Here is a 26013-nt window from a genome sequence, read left to right on the forward strand (position 1 = left end):
TTGATCTCGAGTTGCACGGTTCCAAAAGATCAAAGATGCATTTAATAATAGAGCAGCACTCATATTATGTTAAAGAGGACTGTCTGGCAGAGGACGGCTCTGTCCATCTCCCCAGTAGCCTATCTCCATTTTCTTATGGGAACGTGGCAGAGGCGGGTCCATAAATTACAAAAGCAAGCCCAACAGCTGGAATAGAGCCCACAGGCTTGCTCAAGAACTCTACACAGCACATAGAAGCCTTTCGAACCTCAGCACTGATGTCATCATTAAACCAAAGAGAATATGACACACACATAAGCTAATGCCTCAGGATGCACATGTAATGTACCTACTATGTAACTGTTATTTTGTAATGCATCTCAAACTTGCTTAAGATATTTTGGATCCCTTGCCTGCTCACAGATATTTTTCTTTGAAGTAAACAGAAATAAGTAAAAGATGCACCCGCCCCCCTTCCCCTTCCCTTGACCTGGCAACTGCCTCCTACTGTAGCAACAGCCAATCAAACAAAGGCAGGTATCCAGGAAGCTCTGGCTTTCTTTCTCTCTAAGTGGAAACCATTATGTCCAGAGGAGCTCAAAAGCATTGACATCCTGTAAAGCCCTAGTCCCATTTCAGTGAATTTATTTCTAATCCTTCATAAATAAGACACAAGGGTATAAGATCCTTCAAATGTGGAATAGGGCTAATGATTCATACCTTTTACTACAGTAATTGACTGATTTGTGAATTATCTGCATAGATAAACACTATTCTGTCCCTTGTAAATGAGATCAATGATCTCAATGGGACTAACATTGTAAAACAATTGTTAAAATATAAATAACTAGGCCTAAATTTAAAAAAAAAGAAAAGAAAAATAAGGTTCAGGAATGCCTTATTGGTATTTAAAGTTAGTCCACACCATGTCTTTGAACAGGACAGCATAATTGTCATGCCACTTCAATTTTTCTGTTCCATTTCTGAACCATAGAGCTTCTGTCTTCATGTTTTATAAGCTGCTTGTCACTGTCTGCCATATGATCAGGTTGAAAGGTCAAAATGACAGGTCAGTGTTACTGTTAAAAGAAATTGGCCTTCAACAAACCTGTAATAGATAATGGATTGTATTATCATGATGTGCCACATTATCCTATAGACCTATATGTGTGTCCTGCAGCCCATCACTGGAGACAGAGGGGACAATATGTATTACAAGGATGATCATAGAAAGTAGCTACAGTACAGAGGAGATAGATGTCTATCTCACTAATCATACCATCAGATTCAAGATTCAAGTATATGGTACAGACATACTAGGAATTTGACTAGGGTAATGGCATAAGCTGTTGCAGACGACATAGGACATAGTGCAGGACAGGACAGGACAGTGCAAAGACATGACAGTGCAATGCAATACAAAAAACAGTGCAAATACTAATCAGGTGACTCAGAGGCCATTCAATAAAAGCAGAATCCATAACGGCATATTTCATAAGAAACAGAGCCACATCAGCAGTCCACTGTGCTAATTCAAACGAACGGGTAGGCTAATAGCCATCAGTCTGATAAGCACTTATGGCATGAAGCACAATCAAATGTGTCTTTTTAATAAACCCTGATTATATAATGAGCATACCTGTCAGTATGTATCAGAGAGATACGTGTAGGCTATCTAAGCTGGTTTGCTTCAAGCAGGCAAACAATTTCACGTTTTTCTTCATGTATTGTTCAAATAAATTCTCTTTTCAAATTGTTTTAACTTACTTTTGAGAAGTTTCTTAGCACAGAAAATCCCGTTAAGTATCCCCGGATCCTTGTTGAAGTCTCCTAGTTGGTATGATGATGCCTATGTCGCCTAAGTCCCCAAAGACAGCTGTGACTGTGTAGGACTTCTCCGTTAACTTTCACTCAACCTCCAATTTCAGCGCAACTTCCGACCAAGTTACCACTTTGTGGACCTGCCCCTTTACGCCCACTGCTGCAATGACATCAGCGGTGGACTGGGCGCTGGAAATAGTCTGAATTTCAAGGGTTAAATGCGACCATTTGGAGCAGCTAAATAAGCATCGTGATCCTAAATAAGGGGATAAGTAAGTGCGACGCCACGCCACACTGCGTTGAGGGGATCGTTGCGCAACAGGACCGCAGGACTGGACCCTTTCCGTTAACTTCATAGCTACTACTTAAACTTTGTATAGATCAATCTGATAACCGATTGGGTGCTGCTGCCACCTTGTGCGAAAATGCGGACGATGGCTCACGTGTCAAATATTTCTGGGCACTTATCCCATAAACACATTTGAGTAAATATTTTGATTTGCATACCATAGACCACCAACAACAAACAGAAGAGCATATTAAAATAATATTGCTGTGTTAGGACTTAGGACCAAACCTGGTGTGTGCCGGCATACATAGGCTACATACTCACACCCACACGAGAACGTCTGGGAGCAGTAGCCTATGCTACGACTGGAGCAGTCTTGTTCAAAGGCACGACAGCCATATTTGACCCAGAGTCAACTGATATCACCCCAAAACCCTGGCCTGCCTCACACCCTAACAGATCTTGTCGCTTCTGTGATTTGAAATGACAACCGTCCAATAAATGTCTGGCTTGCTATCTCAGGGCTTTGGTTGCTCCTAATGAGAATACAGACCACAGTGGGGAGAAGGGGCCCAAAAGAGTTATCTGCTCTCCCCTCTTTAAGTTCTCTCCTCTCAGTCTACAATCATCAATCATCTCTTTATTAAGCTCTGCTCAACTTCTGTGAGGGGTGGTCCGCAGAGAGCAAGTAAAGCACTTTAAGCAAGTGGAGATAAGGCTCTCATTAGAGAAGTACCAGGGGAGCTGCTGGAATCATATTCATGATTATTATATTATATATAATCATTATTCATAAATCTTGATCCATTGTCATTGTCATATTTTGCAATACTGGAAGACACAACAGTAAAGACTGAGTAAAGGGAACATATAGTAAGCTACTAAGAGCAGAGTATCATCAAGAGCGATCCGCTCTCTGACTGCCTGTGTGTGCGTACTCTCGCTCTTGTCTTCAGCACGTTGAGCGATCCTCCTTGATGTGCATTGCTGTGGTCAGGTTCCGTCATTTGCAATCCAAGGAGGCGTATGCGTTTGCGATGTTTCTGTCCTTGTCTGATCTCTGGCCACGCTGGTCATGCCTTGGAGGGAGGGTCACCGAGTTGAAGGGATTCTGGTCCTTCGCCAGCTTCTGCGAGGTAGGGGTAGCCTTTGACATCATGTGTTCCACCATGCCTCCTCCATCCTCAAAGTGTGGATCGTTACTGGGCCATTGACAACCCTTCAACTATGAGCAGAAGACATGACATGCCGCTTTAATCATGATTGCTGTTGTGTGGACTCTACCCATTCTCATCTCCAATTCCTGTGTGCACAGCCCAACTGATAAAGCCCATTGTTTGACCGAAGAGGCGTGACACAGGCCTGAATCGCACCTATGCCATCACTTCCTCTCCGATCGGTTTCTACAAACCGGTCACCATCATGATCGTCACCTACACCCGAATCTTGTTCTTCACCCAGAAACGGCTCTGGCAGGTTTTCACCCAGGCGTTTACAGAGGCACACTGAGAGCTGCCAGGACAGGGCTGCAACCAACCCCTGAAGATCAACTTAAAACCTCTTTACGGAAGGAGACCAAAGTTCTCAAGACTCTTTCCATTATCATGGGGGCTTCTGTCTGCTGTTGGCTTCCCGCTTTTTATCCTAAACTGTATGGTCCTCTTCTGTAACCCAGGCCTCCACCATTCTGACCAGCTTGCATGGTCGAGATGACCTTTGATGTTTGTGTGGTTCGGCGGGTTCAACTCCACCCTGTAGTGTATGCCTTCAACTGAACTTCAGCAGTGAGCTGGCATCATATCACCATGTCACCACTAATCCCCAACATCTCCACCACACCACACCTGCCACCCTAATCTGCAGCCTTACACTGTTAGGGAGACAAGTGACAAGGACACAATGATGCTGTATCTGACATGGTTAAGGTCAAATGTGAGCACAAACTTATCTGCTCACCGACAGCCTGCCTGTTTTGGACCACGAGAGAGAACTTGAGTGCTGTGTAAACCTCCCAAAAGGAAGGCAAGGAGTTGCTCACAGAAACCACTATGATAGTCTTCTTTCATTACATACTGTATTTGAGGAGAGATAAAAGGAATCTTTCTACCCCCTATAACAACACAGTTCTGAGGTGCTGAGGTGAATTGTTTAGACAGAAACTTGTATGTGGATTTCTGATGACTTATTTATCAAAGAGCATTTTTGACTTGGTAGTTCAAAAATTGATGATTTTTTAATCAGTAGGATATGATAGCCTGGCCCAGTGCAAAAAGAATGAAGGTAAAATTGGCATACAAATAGCAACAATCATATTTATTTTTTGGTTCAAAAAGGACATAATCACAAAAAAAACATTTTGTTTTTACGAGATGAGACATAGCAAATAGTTTACAGCTTTATCCTGACAGTGGCTAGTACATTCAGAAACAAATGATTTAGCGTAGGCAACCTGTGGAATGAAGCATTGAAATGCTTTATGAGCACTTAGCAGCTGTGAGCAGTTCTGTAGTCTTCATTTCTTTCATTAGCCGTCTTCTTGAGGCAATGGCTGTGGGGAAGTTACATATTAAATATGTTTTTCTGGGGACATTTTCTTCATCACTTACTAATATTACAAACAAATAGATGATATTAAGTATGTCTGGATGTTATATCTTATATTTAATTTTGCTCTCACCCTGTAGGCCACTTCATCACTTGTGGGCTCTGGCCGTTGCCATTTGTGATTGGACAACAATTTCAGGACAACCAATGCAAATGCTACAATCAAGACTCCCAATGAATTGCCAAGCAATGCCTCAGATGGCAGCTGAGAATATGCCTTGGTCGTGTTTCCTTTCCTAAAACAAATAATACATGTTTTAAATACAGTACATTCCTACAGAGACCTACCAGTATGCTACCTTACATTATAACATCAGTACAGTACTGTGCAATGGAAGTTATACCATGTTCAAATCCTAAGAATAACAATTTCAATCAATAAATGGGATACAATGTTTCAGTACTCAATACCAGACTGAGACATGTACACATTCTTCAATACATTTGCATGACTATTAAACTAATCAATATGGGCAGTTACTATATGGACACCTATTCAAATTAACTATGGAACTTACAGTGCAAAGAAAAGCTTCTCATTGATTCCTGAGATGCAGGACACGATGCTGAGCACCAGTATACTACCTCCCATCCACACATGCACAGGCTTCAGCAGCCTGCGGAATGTCACTGGTGAGCAGGGCAAAAGGAATCCAGCAATTCCTACAACCCACTAGAGACAAGACCACAGAAACAGTCAATCCGTGTATTCACAGCCAAAGTGTATTCACAATCAACAGCTGGCCATGACAGCTAATATGGTAAGACAGATAAATTAACAAACAGGTTCTTAATTTTGTTAGGATATTGAACCTGAGTAGCGAAGAGTGCTGTGGTGCAAATGCCAATCCAGCTGTGTAAGGAGTACAGGTTGGGAATGTGTTTGGCGTTGTGGTTGTCAAATACAGCGTAGAGTCCCAGGACTGATAGGACCAACGCCAGCATCATTATCCCTGCATGCAGCAGTTTCCAGGGAAGTTTATTCTGCCCCCAGGTGAGCGGAACACGGTAGAGCACAGCTCCTACGGAGCGAGAGATAGAAACAGATTTAAGAGAAGGGCACATTATGACTTCAAAGCCATCACAGATGCAACAGAATCACTTCTCTCTTTCTTTCATGAGCAGGGACAATTACACATTTGCAAATAGACAGGAAGTGAAACCACCCACGATACAAGTGACAGACTTACCATTGCCATACAGCACCACCAGGCCTGAGACCATCAAGACAGGGTGCCAGTTAAACTGGAGGTTTGAGCTGTCCCACGCAAAACCCCCAAGCCATTTGGCACTCCAATAGGTTACGCAAAGCACACAGCCGATCCCCAGACTCAGACACAGCAGGTAGCACAGGTAAAAAGACATGATGGACCTCATCCTGTTATCTGTAAACTAGTGTGAAAAGAGACAATGTGAGCTTTCATTGACATACTGTAGGAATAGAATGCTGGGAAGCAGGTGCGTTGACAATGGTAGTAGCCAACAGAGGAGCTTTTAAATGCTGTTTGATCTTGTCAGAAAAAGCTTCTTTCATTTAAAAAAAAAATCCAGAAATTAGTAAGACTGCGTTGTTGCTAGTTAAAATATGATTTTGGTCTTAAAAAGACAATAATGCAGAGGTTGAAATGGCTTTAGTCATTCAAATTCTTATGACAGATGAGGCATACTGTAGTTAGCCTAAAATGTGTCAATTCAAATGCATGTCTACAACATTTTTCTTTGGTCAAAATAACATACAAGCACTTGTACATACAACATACAAGCAATAACATACAAGCACATTTACCTTCTTGTTCCAAAACAGTCACAAATGCAGTTCCTTTTGCAGAGCATCAATTTAAGACTACTTTTGTTCCTTAAATCACACTTTAAAATCCCCCAATAGTTTTTGATTGCCTCTTTCAAAAGGTACATTGTATTACTACTACTGTAACTTGCAGCTACTTACAGTGATTTTTGATTTCAGTTCTTGTTTCACTGTGTCAATTGCCCTCTCACTTCCACATTCCTGTTCCATCAGTTGTCTCAAAGGTAAGTAGTCAGTTGAAGCAGAGCAGGTGGGTGATGGGTGGGGAACCTTGTGCATCTGGCAATACTGTAGCTGTTAAATGAAAAAGGTCAGACATATGGAGTTCATAATATTGGTTTCTGTCAGAAAAACGTCCTTTTTTGTTTTTTACTTTGTTGAACACACTTAAGAACTAGTGGTAAACATGCCACTGCACATAATGGTGCATGTGACAAATAAAACGTTGAACTATGAATGATGTGGCAGTACCCAGCAGCATTCGGACCTAGCAATTTACTCATAAACAAGAATACCAAATAAAACAAGGAAACTATAAAGGTCTGCTTGTGTAGGCTACCAACAGGTGTCAGTGCGTCACTCGTCAGTATCGCTTACACCCTCAAGGTGCTGCCCCAACCAACTCCAAGTCCCAACACCCAGCATTATAAAGTTGGCAGTTGTTAGAATGTGTAAAATGCATCCAACCAAGCCAACAGTCACCAACAAACATGGCATACCAATCCAACGTTGGAGTTGGTTGGGGCAGTGTGCAGACGTTCACTTGCCCACGCTGCTCGATCTCCGGTCCTAGGGCTTGCCAACGCACAACCTTACAAGACTCGGTTACACTTGACATGGGTGTCTGAAATGATACGTTTGGAAATGTGAGGTGTTTCTCCTAGAGCAGCCACAAGGCCAGTGAAACTGAAAAGCTAATGCTCAAACAGTGTTGACAGATTTAGATGCACTTTAAGGTGGTTTAGCTAGCACTAAAAGGTGGCTAGATAGCTACCTGACACACCAGCTGTTCCCCAACTCTAGCTGTGTCCCTAACTGACCTGAGTGCGCACGCAGTAATTGCAGAAGTAATTCCTACGGCCATAAACAAGCTTATCCCAGATATCCCCAGTGCTACCTTATTTACAACCTTATTTACAAAATGTTAATATCTGGGGAAATATTTGTGATAAGTGACGAGTTGAGTAAAAAGCCAAATGGAAACGACACTGAAATTACATCTACTTCCTTGTTGCTGTCGATCGCTAAGCATGATGGGTAAAGTAGTTTACATTTGTGCTTGGTTTATATTATACCTCCATGGTTTCCATCAACGTCATAAAGAACGCTTCTGGTTTCCATATTTCTCTCATTGGGTTTCCACCATGGAGGTATTTCCACCATGGTTCCCACACTCTTGCGCTCGGACCGTGATCGGACCCTGCTGTGCTGACTGAGTGTTATGTCGCCCCCTTGTGGCAGTAAAATATACTGCCGCATAAAAAGTTGTAAATACAAAGTTGGTGATTCTGTTTCAGAACAGTATGAATAGTCTAAACAAACAAACAAACAAACAAACAAACGCTTTATATGGTACAGGCACCTGTGTCAAAGGATTAAGCATTTTATTATCTTGGTAGTTCACTCTTTTTAAAAAGTTGGGTCACAGCAGAAAATGATGTTTTGAGCGGTGGTCTTGCTGAACTCCAGTTTTACCCCATGGGTTCCACGGAGCACTTGGAGAATGAATGAATGAATGAATGAATGAATTTTGTTATTGTCATTGCACAACGAAATTGGAAGAGCAAACCTTTAAGGTGCAGAACAATAAAAGTATATCTAAAGTATAAAGTATAAAAGACTAGTCATAATAAATATACACTAAGGGTAGAAAAACATACATACAAGAATGCACAACATTCACAATTAACATTCACATTCTGCTGATCAAACATTGCACGACTCCATCATATTGCACAGTAAATAATTGCACAGTAGATAAGTGATGAGTGTTCAAGACTTGGTTGTGTTTAGTGCAATTATGGCTCTGCGGTAAAGACTGTTCTTTAGTCTATTAGTCCGTGATTTCAATGCTCTGTAACGTCTTCCCGAGGGCAGCTGTTCAAAGTGAGTGTGTCCGGGGTGAGATGGGTCCCTGAGGATGTTATGTGCCTTTCTGAGAAAGCGGGAACTATACAGGTCCTCCAGGGAGAGGAGGGGGCAGCCGATAATCCCTTGGGCCGTGGTGACGACCCTCTGGAGCGCCTTCTGCGGCTGTGCAGATGGAAAACCACACGCAGATGCAGTACGTGAGGATGCTCTCTATGGAGCAGCGGTAGAAGGACACCAACAGTTCCTGTGTGAGATGATTGTTCCTGAGAATTCTCAGGAAGTACAGTCTCTGGTGTGCCTTCTTGATGGTAGCGGTGGTGTTGGTGCTCCAGGTCAGGTCATCATCCAGGTCAACGCCCAGGAATCGAAAGTTGGAGACCCTCTCAGTCTCCACCCAGTCCCCACTGATGAGCAGGCGCTGAATGTCAGTTTTCTTCCTCCTGTAATCAAAAGAATTTGAAGCAATGTCCATCTGACCCTCTGACTGACGAGTGATGAATGGATGTTCTGGTCAGTTATATTGGCTTGCATGGGCTTGCTGGGTGAGCGACAAAGTACAAGAGTCATGGATGTATTGTTGTGCAGGATGGACTTGAGAACACATAAAATGTAAACTGGACCAAATAAAGGTAAAACATTTAAAAAAATAATAATAATAATAACAAAGGAATTTTAATTTGGTCAAATTTATTTTGCAGACAACAGGCGGAAGTGTTTTACACACCATCCGGGCTATTCAGTGGTCATAGAGAATCCAAGATGGCGATGCACATGTCGAAGTGTAGAACTTGGGGCCGTGTCCATAGGTAATATACGAATATTTATCCATATCAGAGTGCACTTCAATAAACGAAAGCGTTTGTTAATTGTCTTTTAGAAGTGATTCTGCCAGCCAACGACTGTTAGCCATCTAGTTAAGTATTATACCATGCCAACTGAGATAGCAAGTGATGCTAGCTAGCTTCATGCTAGCTGTCAAACATGATGGCTGTATCAGATAGCTAGCTAGCTCGCTGTTTTGGTAGCATGAAGCTAAACTCTAGCTAATGATGCAAATGCTATGCTTTGCTAGCTGAACAGCCAGACCAAAACAATGCACTAACGTTACACAATGTGCTGTAGTCGTAGGCCTACATCAAGCCTGTTGCTTCAGCTAGCAAACATGACAATACAGTGCATCATTTCTCTGTAGATGGCTTTCTTGTCATCAGTCTTCCAGAGATTAGTGGTATTGCATATGGAATATGCGTTTTACACCGATTTCAAGAATGATCTTTTCGGCCAACTGTCCAGCCATGATGTGAATGTTAATCGTATTGATTAATTAGGGAGGGGGTTAGTATATATCGGTTGGAATACAATTAAGTTCGTCTTGCTTTCATAATGATGGCGTATGCTCAACGATATATGTACAGTAGTTCGTTTTTGTTTTCAATTGTTTGTCTTGTTTTGTAATGATGATGTATGCTCATGTTGTGTTGGTGTTATTTTTGTTGGGTTGCGCAGTGTCTAAAGACTATCTGAGTGGTCTACTCTGCAATGTTGTTTTTAATCCTCCATTAATAATACTCGTTTGTATGTATCACAGTGGAGTGACACTTTATTCTCATACCATAGCAATGCAGTTTTAAGCAGAATATGAATTATTTTCATTTCCTTTCTTTCTTTTTTTGCCTGTATTTATGCAGGGAATCCTGTTTTGAAAAGCTTCATCAGTTCTAGAATGTAGTTCTAAAGATCTAAGGAATCCTCAAGACTCCAGTTTTAGAACATTCTAAAACTACAAACATTTATAAAACTGTCTTGGTTGTTGTATGATAACCTAGATTAACGCTGTTGTGCATGTGAACAGTCACATCAGTTTTTGGTTGTGTCTTAAACCTTGGTCAATATTAAGAATTTCACCATGAATTGACATGGAATGTAGCAGCATAAAGCTTGTGGTTGTTAGGTTAGAGATTTTTACTTTGTGGCACAGCTAATGCATATCATGTTTTGCCTTTAAGGTTTAGTATCGCAGCATACAGAAAATACAGCAGTGGCGGTGGGTATCCAAATATCTCGTTGTCTTCACCGTTGCCTGGTATCCCCAAGCCCGTGTTTGCATCAGTGGATGGCCATGAGAAATACGAGACAAAAATCACCACTTTAGAAAATGGCCTTAAAGTTGCATCCCAGAACAAGTTTGGTCAGTTCTGCACGGTTGGAAGTAAGTAATTGCAGCCTTCAAGATGGTCTGCCTCTTATCCATTTCACCATTCATTTTGGTTTAGGATTACATGTTTGATTTGTCCCTCTCTTTCTTTAGTCCTAGTAAATTCAGGTTCCAGGCATGAGACAAGATACCCAAGTGGAATAGCACACTTTTTGGAGAAACTTGCCTTTTCGGTAAGTGTTGATTGAAGAAGCACTAGAGATGTACTCACACCATTCCAGCACACCTTATCCTTACCCCTTGTAACAAACATACATGTACTTTTTCATGGTTGGCTGGCTTGTATCGATCAATGATGCAATATCAATTGCGTCTTTAGTCCACAGCCCAGTATGGCAGTCGAGATGAAATTCTTCTCACGCTAGAAAAGCATGGAGGGATATGTGACTGCCAAACATCCAGGTATGCCCCTTTTATGCCCACCTAATACTTCCCACCTAAAAGTAGACTTGATATTCATTTAGCTTGTTTGCTTGTATTGCTTGACAGAGACACCACCATGTATGCAGTCTCTGCTGAAGTGAAGGGGCTGGACACGGTGGTCAGTCTGCTTTCCGATGCCGTCCTGCAGCCTCGACTACTAGGTGGCTCAACAAACACTGATTGACGTTGACCAGTCTGTCACGTCTCTCAATGACAGCTCCTGTCCTCTGATGTAGATCCGTCTGAAAAAGTCACATACAGTACATATTAAGCGTAGTAAATGTAACTGTGAGTGTATCGGATGGGTGTGTGGGTGTGTGTGTGTGTGTGCGCGTGCAGCTATGTCTCTGCCAGTTTGTGTTTGTATGTCTCCATATCTACTTGTGTGAGAAGGACTCTTATCATTGATGGCTGTGTGCTTTCAGATGAGGAGATAGAGATGACCAAAATGGCGGTGCGCTTCGAACTGGAGGACCTCAACATGAGACCCGACCCTGAACCTTTGCTGACAGAGATGATCCATGCAGTGAGTCTATGCATCCATTCACATTACCTCACTGCATGGTGCAACAGTCTCACCCACAACTTGTAGTGAAGTCATTGCACACTGAAATTATTTACAAACTGAAGTGAGAGTGATTATATTGTGATTTTCCTCTTTGGTCTAGGCGGCGTACCGGGGAAACACAGTGGGTTTGCCTCGCTTCAGTCCTGTAGAGAACGTGGACAAGATTGACAAGAATCTGCTTCATACTTACCTGCGTAGCTACTACTGCCCAGAGCGCATGGTGTTAGCTGGAGTGGGCATCGAGCATGAGCAGTTAGTCGATTGTGCCAGAAAGTACCTACTGGATGTGAAACCAGTATGGGGAACAAGCACACCTGCCAACGTTGACCTCTCTGTAGCACAATACACTGGCGGCATTATAAAGGTGGGGCCAGATGGATGTTTTGTTTGTCAGTAAAGTTTTGCCTTTTAGTCATGTCTTGTGTTTGTTTCCCTGATGGATATTTAGAATTTCTGTTTTGGTCCTCAGATGGAGAAGGACATGTCGGATGTAAGCCTCGGGCCCACACCCATCCCTGAACTTACACACATCATGATTGGCCTGGAGAGCTGCTCCTTCCTGGTGGGTGTCAATTGATAATTGACTGGCATGAAAAGTCTCCTCCCACTTCAACCTACCTGCCCAGTATGTTATATGTCCTGTATGTTACAGGAGGATGATTTCATCCCCTTTGCTGTTCTCAACATGATGATGGGTGGAGGCGGTTCGTTCTCTGCGGGGGGTCCCGGTAAAGGCATGTTCACCCGCCTCTACCTGAACGTGCTCAACAGGTGAGGGTCTCGAACTTCTAACTAAACACTGACTGGAATGAGTTCATGAACTTAGAGCACTTGTGCTTCATGATACTGCACGTACAGAATCTTAAGCCTAATTTGCCACTAATACATTTTATAATTCACTTAAAAATCTGGTCATTAATTTGTTCCCTTTTATTCTCTCCAGGCATCATTGGATGTACAATGCCACCTCTTACCACCATAGCTATGAGGACAGTGGCCTGATGTGTGTCCATGCTAGCGCAGACCCAAGACAGGTAAGAACAAGTTCAGGAAAGACCAGCTTGGCCTAAACGTCACGAGTTGGCGTTAAGGGGTATGGTTTACAGATTGAGAGCTTTTTATGCCGATGAAATGAAGTGCTGCCGTGTCTCTGCAGGTTCGGGAAATGGTGGAGATCATAACCAGAGAGTTCATTCAGATGGCTGGGACAGCAGGAGAGGTACAGTAAGGAACAGACATTGCGGTTGCGGTTGGAGGAGAAACTAACTACTTACTGTATACCTACTACCTAACTAGAATAATGATTCCTCATTCAAGTGAACAATAAAGCTTTGAGCCATTTTTTTTAACCTGGTTGTTTCTCAGATGGAGTTGGAGAGAGCCAAGACTCAGCTCAAGTCTATGCTGATGATGAATCTGGAATCGCGGCCAGTTATCTTTGAGGATGTGGGCCGCCAGGTTCTTGCTACAGGAAAAAGGAAGCTTCCTCATGAGCTATGCACACTCATCAGTGAGTACTAAGGTCTAACGGTGTAATACGACTTTTACTAAAAACCATGATACAGCAAAGAGTCTGTAACCAATAGGCTCAGACAGCCCTCATCACTAGTGTTTTCTAGTGGTATTTTCAGCACATGGACATGAGAATTCAGTTCAATCTAGCTCACTGTTGTCAACATCTTGCACTACCTTTGACATCCCTGTACCTAAAAATGTAGTTACGTGTTGGTACTATTATTCTAGGAATCAGGGAATGCATATCATTGGTTTGATTGACATATCCTAACTTCATTGGCAAGTTGTAGCCCCAGTGTAATATATGCTTACTTCTTTTTTTTGTCGTTTCCCAGGCAGCGTCACAGCTAGTGACATCAAGAGGGTCACCTCCAAGATGCTTCGCAGCAAGCCAGCAGTAGCAGCCCTGGGAGACCTGACAGAGATGCCCTCCTACGAACACATTCAGGCAGCACTGTCCAGTAAGGACGGACGCCTGCCTCGCATGTACCGCCTCTTCAGATAAGACAGCCTTCCCATCCGATGATCACTGACCAGCCAACATCACTGTACTGGACACTTGACCCCACACGATTGGTTCTCTCTCTGTCGGCCTGTGTGGGACTAATGGATGTCTTTTTTTTTTTTAAAGCCACATTTTACTCGGCAAGAAATAAGCTCCACCTCTACTTGCAGTTGGAGTGTACAGTTTGTTTTATGAGTGAAGACCCATCTCATTTTCAGCTGGGATGTTTTGCATGCGTTTGTGTGAAGTTAATGTGAGTGAATAAGCAAGCGCAGGACCTGTGTATTGAATCGGTGATCTGCTAATGACCTTGATGAAGGCAAACGAGAATGGGTTTGGACTGTCGCTACCTGTATTCCTGGGTAGCAGGGGTTGACTGTACTGTATGATATTTCTCCCTGTTATGACGCACAAACTGATGTTTGCACAGGAAGGATGCTACTTCCTTCAAATGTTACAGACACTCAAGGACTCTTTTTCTGAGACTCACCTTCACCTTCCACAGTGTAAGATGGGACTCCAACTGCTACAGTAGCACTTCTGCCATTATGAGCACTTGTCCCACTGCAAGTAACAACCTTGGGGAACGTTTGCATTGGCGTCATGGTCAACCTTGCGACAGTAGTTTCTTGTGAGTGGACTCATTTGTCCCCACTATGATGGAGATGCAGTGAAGTATGGGAAGGGTAGTTATACTACTACCCATAATATGGTAATTCCCCTCAACACACCCATTGTAATGCTTAGTTGTATAAACCTGAATGTGTGTGCAACTATGTAGATGCTGATGTCCTCTGGTGTTACAGAAATCATTTGGTAAGGCTCTGTCCCTAGAGTGGGACTGTGTAGCATAAGCAGAGTGCATAAGGGCCTGTTAGTATAAGAGAATGGTATGAGCTGTGTGTAAGTCAAGTTTGATTTAACGATTTGACATCTTGATGTGACCACAGAGGTCCATTATGTTTATGTCCTATGTAATTTAATGTATCTGGATCCTAGAGAGAGATGATGAATGTGAACCCCCCCCCCCCCCCTATTTACTTGTATAAGCCTATGGAGTTTGTACCTACCCATAAATACATATAATTATTGCCATGAATAAAAGGAAATGTATTTTCAAGTCTCATGTCATTGTAATTGGGATGAAATTCATTATTTCAACACTTGGTTCCTTCGGAGATTATAGAATCATCTATGACACCCTATTACTTAAAACGAAGAATGACATATAAAACATTTATTTTATTTGATGTTACATCACATAACCTTGTTAGAAAAGTTGCAAATAGATATGGAGTCCTGAGGAAATCATAAACACGATCACAGGCACTTTACATGAGTGAATGACAACTCATGATTTATCTGTACACCTGAACCACTGATCTCCCAAAGACAACATTGAATTCCTTTTTCCTCGTTAGCACGATACAGAACATGGAAAGTCCTTTGTGATCAAGGTATGTTACATAGCGTTTGGATTTAGTCAAGAGAGAACATTAAGGCAATGAACCACAGTATATTCTGATCCCAACATGATCACATTACCATCACTGTTTGGGATCATCCTGAATCCATTATATGGTTCAGATTATGTTTAAGTGAAATAATTATCACACACCATATATTAAGAACCGTTCATTAATAGCGTACTGCAGAAAATGTATTTTCATCAAACAAGCTGTGAAAGAAAACACATTTCCCTGAATTTTGATTCTGACATGACTTTCTGTAAAGCTCTCCAAAGGCTAGAGTTTTTCTTCTGAAGACAGTACTAGAACATTTTGCCAAATGTGTAAATCTAACTTTGGTGTACATACATCTGTAACAGATGTAGAAAAGATCTCCAAAAACCTTGCTGATGACAAGAAATGCACCTAATACATAGGCTACTTCATGTAACTTTTTGGAAGCCAGTTGCATTTGCATTCACAAGGCCTTTTGAATACTGATTTACAGAGGAATTACACATGGTCCATATCAACCAGGCTTGTTAAATACAGTACATTTACTAAATAATTAGATATAAATGTAGTATATACACACAGACAGTCTTGAGGTTCAATCAGTATATGATACTGTATGACTGACTCAAAACCCGAAAGTTCAAGACCGGTCTTCCCAGTTCTGTTTGTGTAAAGGGCTCTATAAATAAGACTGTAGACTGTATGTCTGCAGTGTGTCCACACTCCTGTCTGCCCGTGTGTGTCAGACCTCAAGGTCTCTTGAAGATAGCCACATCCTTAGCCCTCTTCACCACCTAAACACTATGGTTCAATCTTGTCACTTCATGACATTCAGGAAGTCTGTCCATACTGGGTCTGAATGGAGTCCGGACTATTCCAGGCCGAGCCAGGATCAGGAGACAGAGCAGATGGTGCTGCTGCCCTGGTTCTTCATGGCCTCCCTCCTCTTCAGTTCCCTGGTGATCCTCCTCTTGATGCCCTCCAGGTACAGGCTCCGGTCAAACTGGCCTGCTCCAAGGGGAATGCTGGAAAATACATGGGAAATAAATATGAAAATAGAAATGGTGCTTGGAGAGCACAGACGTCCGCCAATGAATGCATTTTGTGGCTCTGTGCGTGCAAGCAGGACATGTTTGGTATTGCTGCACCCATTAGTAGAGCTGTGCAATAAAATCGATACAACATCACAATAAATTATCCTGCAATACTGTATCGATTTCCCACAGTACAGTATAGATTTTTTATTTATTTTTTTACAAAAAAATAACTCAATTTTTAGTTATTTTTCTTCCACAAGGAAAATATACAGAAGACAAGGAATCCATATATTCTGTAGATACTGTACAGTATATACAATTAAGGGCAGAATTCAATCATCAATATATTATTCATGTGTTAAATGGATTTAAAATGTCCTTACATTCCCTCTGCCCTCAGGATCCCCTCCAGGGAGCAGGGGATGGAGTTGTATTTTCAGACGTATTTTAAAATATTATCGCAATATGTTATTGTATTATATCATATCGCAATGTAGCGTAAAACAATCATATCGTGACCCATGTACTGTGATACGTATCGTGAGGTCCTTGCCAATACTCAGTCCTACTCATTAGGTTGAGAGCTTTATACCAGTCCAAACCCTGTGTCTCTGTGACCTTCCCATGTCGAGATATGGCCGTTTCAATTCCCCCAATTGACAATGAAGGGGGGGATTTTTCACTCTTGAGTCCAAAAAATGAATCGAGGTTAATGGCCGGCCGTGCTTGGGTGGCTAGTGGCTTTGATTCGGATCCGCTCCAAAATTTAATGGAATCTAAAATGGCCCATGCAACACCACTCCACCGAGTTTCATGAAAATCGGTCTGGTAGTTGTTGCGTAATCCTGCTAACAAATAAACCAACCAGCAAATAAACCAATAAGTTAAATGAATCAACACATGCCAGCGAAAATATTACCTCTTGCCCTGCGCTGTTGCTGGGGCAGAGGTAAAAAACATACATGTGTGACCACAGACACAGACACACACGTTCAGTGTTCATAAATTGCTCAAAAGGTACACCAGGACCCACTTGTCTCTCCCTGGTCGCAGTTTAACCTGGAACATGCCAAGCACAGGCCGGTGGTCTGACGTCTTGATGGAGGAACAGCTGGTATACTTGATCACCTTGATATCATCCACCTGCCTGTTTCGGTACAGTATCCTGTCCTGGAATTCACAATAAGAAAGAGAGTGTTTGATGGCATTTGATCTCCCGCAATTTCAGGCTTCCCATGTTATGTGACGGATGGATGGAGCACAGAGCAGGATGCCTTACTGTGTACGACGGGGTTCTCTGTTTAGAGGTGGTGTCATAAACATCACAGCCAATGTCAAACTTGTACGTGGGGGGGAAGTGGATGGGTGCTTCCTGGAAGCCTTTAAAGATGGAATCTAGAACAGAACCGGACAGGTTAGCATCTGATCCCGATGAGTACAGCAATACACATCAATTCACAAACATCACAAGATATTCGTTTCTATCTTGAAAAGTTATTACAACTGAGAATGACAGAAGTTTTTCTTTGTCTTTTATTTTGTCTACAACACTTGATCATAGCACTGTCAAAAGGAGGCTTAGCCTACCATCCTTCATCTCCTTGGAGAGTTGGTCGTGCTGGAGCAGAGGGCCCATGTCCTGGCCTGCTGTCTGATTCAGAATGGTCTCCACTGCCACTCGCTCTTTACTCAGACGGAAGTTAAAGTCCCCAAACCAGAAGACCTCGTCATACCGCGTGGTCACATCAGCTGAAAGACAGCGAACAATCACACTCACTGACATTTGACACCAATGGTTCTACTTGCTATCAGTCTGTAGCATAGTTGAAGCGGACTTTCATTAGAGTCAGGTTTGAGTATTAATACATTCTCCAGCTTTAAGTTCTATGTGTTCAACTGAGTAAAATACTTTTCTGATATGGTGTGTTTCAAGCAGACTAGTGAGCAGGTTGACTTACAGGCTGTGGAGCGATATGGGTTTGTGTCGGGAAGGCCTTTAGGAAGAGCGAGTGCTTCAATGATCTTGTTGTAGTCCAAGACTCTCTCATACACTTTGGAATCTCCGGCTGGGAAAGAACAATATGTGAATGGCTGGTTGCCTCAATTAACTAAAAAATATCCTAGCATTCTATGCAGTGGGGAAAAAATAAAATAACCCAATCAGTGCAATAACACATTTAGAACTCTTGTTTGGTTTTGATTGAAAAAGTGATTCACTGGAAAATCTGTCCAAAGGCTACTTTCTGTCTCTTAATGACTTTACTTCCTGAATAAAGGGTCCCTCCAAAGAAATGTAAATAATTTGTCCCCTACTCACAGGTAAAATGGGAGGTGATGAAGAGGAAAGAGGTTCCGAAGAAGGTGAAGCCGATGCCAACGGCGCCTTTGGTCTTGATCTGAGAGATGATCCGTGTGGTGACTGTGGCATGCTCCACCTCTGCTCAGGGGGGAGGAGTTTGAGTGGTTACAGCCGGAAAACTAACATGTACTGTAAGTAGCATCAAGTACTGTGTAGTACTGTGTACAGTAAATTAAATATGTCATGTAGTGTCATGTAGTAGGCTACATGTAGCATGACTTGTGGTAGTACTACTACAACCACACATCATTTATACCATGGCTTGAATGAATACATGTACTACTATGTAACGTGTCTGAACACGTAGCGTCTACTTTAACTAGACAGTCTATTGTAATCCCATTGAGGCCTTCTGAGCCTTATCAATGGGACACAGTTGTAGCAGCCTAGTTCATCGCCTCATTCTGTCTTTTGAGCTGAGTCATGTGGCACCGACCCGAGCAGAACCAGATGAGGTCCCTCCTGACGAAGAGGGTGAGGTACAGAACACCGTGGGACGCAGCGTAGAGCATGACGTAGTACGGCCCCAGAGTCTCCTGCAGACGAATCTCCCACTCCCTCCTGTCATGCGCAAACACACGTGCATACACACACACACACACGCACACACACGCACGCACGCACGCACACACACACACATGCACGCACGCACGCACGCACACACACACACACAAATAAATAAACAACCGCAATCACGCAGTCAATCCAATTATCAGAATATCTAGTAATGACTTGCCCATAATGCAGATGTATAATGCAGATGACACAATATGTCACCCACGGGATTATAGCTATAGCATGTACATAACACATCCATACCATCCTCCCTCCTCAGGTTTATTTATATGAATATTTATAGAATGTACATAATCCATCCATACCGGCATCTTTATCCTTATATTGTATAGATTTGTATTTCTTGTGTAATTTGTCAATTGTGTATGTGTAATTATCTGTAATGAGCACATCACGGAAACATCACTCTGATTGGACACTGTACATTACATGTAATATAAACCTGAATCTGAATCTACTACCTGTCTGGACAGCCCTCCTGGACCCCGATAATATAAAAGTCTTGTGCAAATTCAGAGTCCGTCGGAAGCAACAGGTCATCTAGGTTGTTTGGAAGTCCCTGAAAATGAAACCTGGTGTTGGTTACCTTGGCAATGTACAGTATCAATTCAAAGCAACACAAAAACAGCATCATCATGATTATATGGTTTTAGTTAAATCAGCGGTAGCCAGGTAAACAACTGGACTGAGGGATGCTGCTCTACCCCTACCTTCTCTCCTTGCATATTCCAGGTGGCTATGTAGATGCCCACTCTCCTGTCAGGGAAGTAGCGGTCAAGCTCCTCCGCCCCTAGTAATGCACCATGGCCCAGCACACTGCCCTCCAGAAAGCTCCTGCAACACCATAGGACACAACCCTGTATGTGAGGCTCAGCAGCAGTGTGGTATATGCAGCATAGAATGTGTGGAGTATGGTGTAGTGTGTAGTATGGTATCTGTGTAGTGTAGGATGTGTGGGGCATGGTGTAGTGTGTAGTATGGTATCTGTGTAGTGTAGGGTGTGTGGGGTATGGTGTAGTGTGTAGGATGGTATCTGTGTAGTGTAGGATGTGTGGGGTACGGTGTAGTGTGTAGTATTGTATCTGTGTAGTGTAGGGTGTGTGGGGTATGGTGTAGTGTGTAGAATGGTATCTGTGTAGTGTAGGATGTGTGGGGTATGGTGTAGTGTGTAGTATTGTATCTGTGTAGTGTAGGGTGTGTGGGGTATGGTGTAGTGTGTAGTATGGTATCTGTGTAGTGTAGGATGTGTGGGATATGATGTAGTGTGTAGTATGGTATCTGTGTAGTGTAGGGTGTGTGGGGTATGGTGTAGTGTGTAGGATGGTATCTGTGTAGTGTAGGGTGTGTGGGGTATGGTGTAGTGTGTAGAATAGTATCTGTGTAGTGTAGGATGTGTGGGGTGCGGTGTAGTGTGTAGTATGGTATCTGTGTAGTGTAGGGTGTGTGGGGTGCGGTGTAGTGTGTAGTATGGTATCTGTGTAGTGTAGGGTGTGTGGGGTATGGTGTAGTGTGTAGGATGGTATCTGTGTAGTGTAGGATGTGTGGGGTACGGTGTAGTGTGTAGTATGGTATCTGTGTAGTGGAGGATGTGTGGGGTACGGTGTAGTGTGTAGTATGGTATCTGTGTAGTGTAGGATGTGTGGGGTATGGTATCTGTGTAGTGTAGGGTGTGTGGGGCATGGTGTAGTGTGTAGAATGGTATCTGTGTAGTGTAGGATGTGTGGGGTAGGTAGTGTGTAGTATGGTATCTGTGTAGTGTAGGGTGTGTGGGGTGCGGTGTAGTGTGTAGAATGGTATCTGTGTAGTGTAGGATGTGTGGGGTAGGTAGTGTGTAGTATGGTATCTGTGTAGTGTAGGGTGTGTGGGGTGCGGTGTAGTGTGTAGAATGGTATCTGTGTAGTGTAGGATGTGTGGGGTACGGTGTAGTGTGTAGTATGGTATCTGTGTAGTGGAGGATGTGTGGGGTACGGTGTAGTGTGTAGTATGGTATCTGTGTAGTGTAGGATGTGTGGGGTATGGTATCTGTGTAGTGTAGGGTGTGTGGGGCATGGTGTAGTGTGTAGAATGGTATCTGTGTAGTGTAGGATGTGTGGGGCATGGTGTAGTGTGTAGTATGGTATCTGTGTAGTGTAGGGTGTGTGGGGTGCGGTGTAGTGTGTAGAATGGTATCTGTGTAGTGTAGGATGTGTGGGGTAGGTAGTGTGTAGTATGGTATCTGTGTAGTGTAGGGTGTGTGGGGTGCGGTGTAGTGTGTAGAATGGTATCTGTGTAGTGTAGGATGTGTGGGGTAGGTAGTGTGTAGTATGGTATCTGTGAAGTGTAGGGTGTGTGGGGTACGGTGTAGTGTGTAGAATGGTATCTGTGTAGTGTAGGATGTGTGGGGTGCGGTGTAGTGTGTAGGATGGTATCTGTGTAGTGTAGGATGTGTGGGGTGCGGTGTAGTGTGTAGTATGGTATCTGTGTAGTGTAGGGTGTGTGGAGTACGGTGTAGTGTGTAGTATGGTATCTGTGTAGTGTAGGGTGTGTGGGGTAGGTAGTGTGTAGTATGGTATCTGTGTAGTGTAGGATGTGTGGGGTAGGTAGTGTGTAGTATGGTATCTGTGTAGTGTAGGATGTGTGGGGTAGGTAGTGTGTAGTATGGTATCTGTGTAGTGTAGGGTGTGTGGGGTGCGGTGTAGTGTGTAGTATGGTATCTGTGTAGTGTAGGGTGTGTGGGGTATGGTGTAGTGTGTAGGATGGTATCTGTGTAGTGTAGGGTGTGTGGGGTGCGGTGTAGTGTGTAGAATAGTATCTGTGTAGTGTATGATGTGTGGGGTAGGTAGTGTGTAGAATAGTATCTGTGTAGTGTAGGATGTGTGGGGTAGGTAGTGTGTAGTATGGTATCTGTGTAGTGTAGGGTGTGTGGGGTACGGTGTAGTGTGTAGTATGGTATCTGTGTAGTGTAGGGTGTGTGGGGTAGGTAGTGTGTAGTATGGTATCTGTGTAGTGTAGGATGTGTGGGGTAGGTAGTGTGTAGTATGGTATCTGTGTAGTGTAGGATGTGTGGGGTAGGTAGTGTGTAGTATGGTATCTGTGTAGTGTAGGATGTGTGGGGTAGGTAGTGTGTAGTATGGTATCTGTGTAGTGTAGGGTGTGTGGGGTGCGGTGTAGTGTGTAGTATGGTATCTGTGTAGTGTAGGATGTGTGGGGTATGGTGTAGTGTGTAGTATGGTATCTGTGTAGTGTAGGGTGTGTGGGGTGCGGTGTAGTGTGTAGTATGGTATCTGTGTAGTGTAGGGTGTGTGGGGTAGGTAGTGTGTAGTATGGTATCTGTGTAGTGTAGGATGTGTGGGGTAGGTAGTGTGTAGTATGGTATCTGTGTAGTGTAGGGTGTGTGGGGTACGGTGTAGTGTGTAGTATGGTATCTGTGTAGTGTAGGGTGTGTGGGGTGCGGTGTAGTGTGTAGTATGGTATCTGTGTAGTGTAGGATGTGTGGGATATGATGTAGTGTGTAGTATGGTATCTGTGTAGTGTAGGATGTGTGGGGTACGGTGTAGTGTGTAGAATGGTATCTGTGTAGTGTAGGGTGTGTGGGGTGCGGTATCTGTGTAGTGTAGGATGTGTGGGGTAGGTAGTGTGTAGTATGGTATCTGTGTAGTGTAGGATGTGTGGGGTAGGTAGTGTGTAGTATGGTATCTTGCTCTGATGAATGGCAAGCAGTTACTCCATCAAATAGGTTGTAACAGGAACACAGGGGCAGTATAAATGGAAACAGCTGGTTTAGCTCAGGAAATCCCCTGATTGCTTGAGCACTGAGTCCTGCTAAGGTGCTGCTTGTCCATTGATTCCCATATTTTCTCCCTGTCTGCTGTCAAAAGGCGTGCTGAACAAGCATCTTCACTAACCCAAAGTTAAATAGCCCTGAATTGTACTGATAGCACAGACACAGGCATGTATCCTATCAGGCCAGAGATGACATGATTTAAAGATGACATCATCCATGATATGTGGCAGAGTCAGAACCCACCTGTTCCTTACGTCCCTGGGTCTGATGGGGTTCAGCACGCTGAAGGTGGACTTCATAGAGTTGACAGAGGTGCTGTCCGACACCATGTTCTCCAGAAGCCGGCTGTCGCTGAGGTTCCTGTGCAGCCTCTCCCCAGGCCCGGGCCCCGCTCCTCTCCCCACTCCATAATCCACGCAATCCCTGTCAATCCTATTAGCTGTTCTTAAGGTTGCCGATGCCAAGTTCTGCTCCAAGGCAGGAAGTGCACCCGAGTGCTGCAAGGGGGAGAGGCACACTTTGGAGGACCTCACCCGCTGCTCTGTGGCGTCGCTCTGGTGATCATGGGGCCTCCTCTCATACTCCGAAAGACTGTGGCCCCTGCCTCTGAAGACAGGAGACCCTGTAGGAGCCTGAGTGGATCCAGTCACCAAGTTTTGTCCGTTCTTCAAGGTGGCAGCACCACTAAAGGTGAACACACCAGATACTGTCGGGTCGTCCTTAAGGGAGTCAGAAGAGGAGCCTGTTTCAGCTGGGTCGGTCAGGCTCTCCTGGCTGGACCTTAGTCTCCTGGTTCTCACCTTCTCCTCTATTGATCCCTTCTTGCCTACCTTCGACAGCCCTGGCGGTCTGGGTAGAACGGGCGGGCGTGGCTGGTAAGGAGTGGATTTGCTCCTCCCCACCTCTTGTGCATCCAGAGGGAATTTCAGGGTGGCGTTGTGGGCCTTGGAGGCTTTGATGTCTTCTGTAGGAGCCTTACACAGCTTCTTGTCGTCGCTGACCCCACCATGGTCCTTCGCAACGGGGGCACCTCCAGGCAGAACTGAAGCAGCGGGCTGAGAGGGGCTGTCCTCACCATGCTCAGTCATCTTCATGTCCCACAGTCCTGCACCTCTGATCAGATGTCCGCAGGGCCCGGGGACTCCATTTGCTCATTGCCTATTAATAAATGTATAGAGAAAGTGTTCTAATGTAATGCAGGTTGGTACGTAGCTAGCTAAAACAGATAACGTTAGCTACGCTATATTTACCAGGCAATAGTTATCATCCACGAGCGTGTACCTTTGGCAGCTGGCAGTAAGAGCATTCTGCCAATAACAGCTATTGTCTAGCTAGCTGGGAGCCACAAAGCGAAGAACATTAACGTTACTTTAGTAACTTAGCCTAACGTTACGATAAGGTCTCAGTGTACAAGCCAGAACGTAGCTACCCAGCTAGCAAAAATATCTATACAGCCAGCTAGCTAATGTTAGCTTAATCAATGTTATTCATCGAGGCTAGTTAGCTTATAGCACACGCAAGTATGGTTTTATCCATAACATATCTGGAAGTTATATTGAGAAAACGTTATTTCCCCGTCTGTTTTCAAATCATGATCTCGATGACAATAAAACATACGACATTGGTCCCAACTTTACCCGTCTTCAGGGGATGCCCGGTTTTAGGGGGTAACGTTAAGCTAGCTAACGTAAGCTAACAAACTTGTGCTGTGTTCAAGACTAACGTTAGCTAGCTAGCTAGCTACACTACAGTGTTAACGAACCAATCAATTTGGGCACGATAACGAAAGCTAATATAATTACCTCAGTCAAGCTTGTTTACATGAAAGGGTGACGTTAGCCAGCTATGGAAATCATTATTTTCAGGTTAGGTAGCCAGTGGGTTAGCTACATGTCAAATCTTCCTTAGCAACGCTTGGCAACATGGTTCTCGTTACCAAGAGAGCAGCAAGGTAATAATCATGTGGCATCGTGCATTACAGCGCCCCCTAACGGAACACTGACTGCCGTGCATTTATGTTCACACACCCAGTTGCACAGGGGCGTCGGGGGGGAGGTCTGGGAGGATGTCGCTATGTGTCATTTTAATCCATTTACAACACTACAATTAATTTAATCTTTTAAAATATGTTTTATCAAAAGGAAAGTCCTAGAATTGATAACTCTCAGTTCTAGAATTGATAACTCTCAGCACTTCCAGTGTTGTCAATACTGCAACATTCCATTAAAGCAATACATAGGCCTACTAGTTAAATTGTACATGTAGCCTAATACAATGTCAATATACTGAGAGTGGTGTGTTTTATGGTATGTGTGGCATGTGGAGTGTGTTTTATGATTAAAACAATTTCAAGTTTCAGGTTAAACAAGAGAGGCCAAAGGGAATTTATTTTCAAAATGAAATATCTTCTTTCAGTGCAAATTATCTAGTAACAGGAATCCATGATGCGCCTCATGCTCATCCACCTCATGTTTCCCATGCCTCCCATGCCTCCCCACATGCTGCTGAAGTTCCTGTACTCTCCAGGCCTCATGTACATCATCCTGCCCCTGTAGTGGGCCTGCTCATACATCAGCCAGTGTTCTTCCATCACATGGCAGGACATGCAGTTGTTCATGCGGTAACAATCCGTGATGTTGTCATAGTCGTCCATCATCTTGCACATCTGACCTCCGAAGTTTATCAATCATACTGGCATTTCTATGAGATAAAATCTGCCCTGTATAATCCTGCTGGATGAATGGAGGGAGGTGCATCACCAGACCCACCAGCAGGGGGCAGGCTTGGTATTGTGTCTGTCTGCAAAGATCTCTAGATAGTACAGTAGCAGTTTCTGGTCTGTTCAAAGCTCTCCCTCCCTGCTGTTGGAGGTGACCGCTACAACCTTCTATAACATACTGTAGCATCAGGGGGGAAGTGAACTACACTCCCAGCGTTCCCTGGGTAGAGAGGGGGGGGTTATGGGCGTCCGGCCAGTTCAGTGTTATATGGTCGTTGA

At 43.6% G+C, this 26013-nt stretch overlaps 3 protein-coding genes across 4 annotated transcripts; 1 reads left to right on the forward strand and 2 right to left on the reverse strand.

Moving 5' to 3' along the window:
- Nucleotides 1-4422: 4422 nt before the first annotated feature.
- Nucleotides 4423-7710, reverse strand: cyb561a3a (cytochrome b561 family, member A3a). Of its 2 annotated transcripts, XM_084457553.1 has the most exons (8): nucleotides 7495-7710; nucleotides 7220-7344; nucleotides 6642-6794; nucleotides 5884-6085; nucleotides 5507-5715; nucleotides 5212-5366; nucleotides 4767-4929; nucleotides 4423-4637 (listed from the first exon to the last, which is right to left on the reverse strand). In XM_084457553.1, exons 3-8 carry the CDS (start codon nucleotides 6777-6779, stop codon nucleotides 4614-4616), a joined length of 891 nt encoding a protein of 296 aa, XP_084313679.1. In that variant the 5' UTR covers nucleotides 6780-6794; nucleotides 7220-7344; nucleotides 7495-7710; the 3' UTR covers nucleotides 4423-4613. The 2 variants fall into 2 exon arrangements, with proteins under 2 accessions (XP_084313679.1, XP_084313680.1); XM_084457554.1 differs by lacking the exons at nucleotides 7220-7344; nucleotides 7495-7710 and having other exon boundaries at nucleotides 5884-6078; nucleotides 6642-6771.
- Nucleotides 7711-9345: 1635 nt separating this feature from the next.
- On the forward strand, nucleotides 9346-14880 carry pmpca (peptidase, mitochondrial processing subunit alpha). The gene is made up of 13 exons (XM_084457686.1): nucleotides 9346-9397; nucleotides 10598-10800; nucleotides 10900-10979; nucleotides 11126-11208; nucleotides 11296-11390; nucleotides 11655-11755; nucleotides 11898-12161; nucleotides 12267-12359; nucleotides 12450-12568; nucleotides 12741-12831; nucleotides 12954-13016; nucleotides 13163-13307; nucleotides 13648-14880. Exons 1-13 carry the CDS (start codon nucleotides 9351-9353, stop codon nucleotides 13815-13817), a joined length of 1554 nt encoding a protein of 517 aa, XP_084313812.1. The 5' UTR covers nucleotides 9346-9350; the 3' UTR covers nucleotides 13818-14880.
- A 221-nt stretch (nucleotides 14881-15101) lies between these two features.
- inpp5e (inositol polyphosphate-5-phosphatase E) lies at nucleotides 15102-24957 on the reverse strand. Its single transcript, XM_084457013.1, has 11 exons — nucleotides 24818-24957; nucleotides 23259-24173; nucleotides 19963-20086; nucleotides 19714-19811; nucleotides 19113-19237; nucleotides 18635-18754; nucleotides 18276-18383; nucleotides 17905-18066; nucleotides 17597-17712; nucleotides 17351-17487; nucleotides 15102-16305 (listed from the first exon to the last, which is right to left on the reverse strand). The coding sequence occupies exons 2-11, from the start codon at nucleotides 24107-24109 to the stop codon at nucleotides 16173-16175; spliced, it is 1974 nt and encodes a 657-aa protein (XP_084313139.1). The 5' UTR covers nucleotides 24110-24173; nucleotides 24818-24957; the 3' UTR covers nucleotides 15102-16172.
- Nucleotides 24958-26013: the final 1056 nt, after the last annotated feature.

This window comes from Borostomias antarcticus (genome assembly GCF_949987555.1).
Source record: "Borostomias antarcticus genome assembly, chromosome: 23".
Taxonomy (NCBI): Eukaryota; Metazoa; Chordata; class Actinopteri; order Stomiiformes; family Stomiidae; genus Borostomias; species Borostomias antarcticus.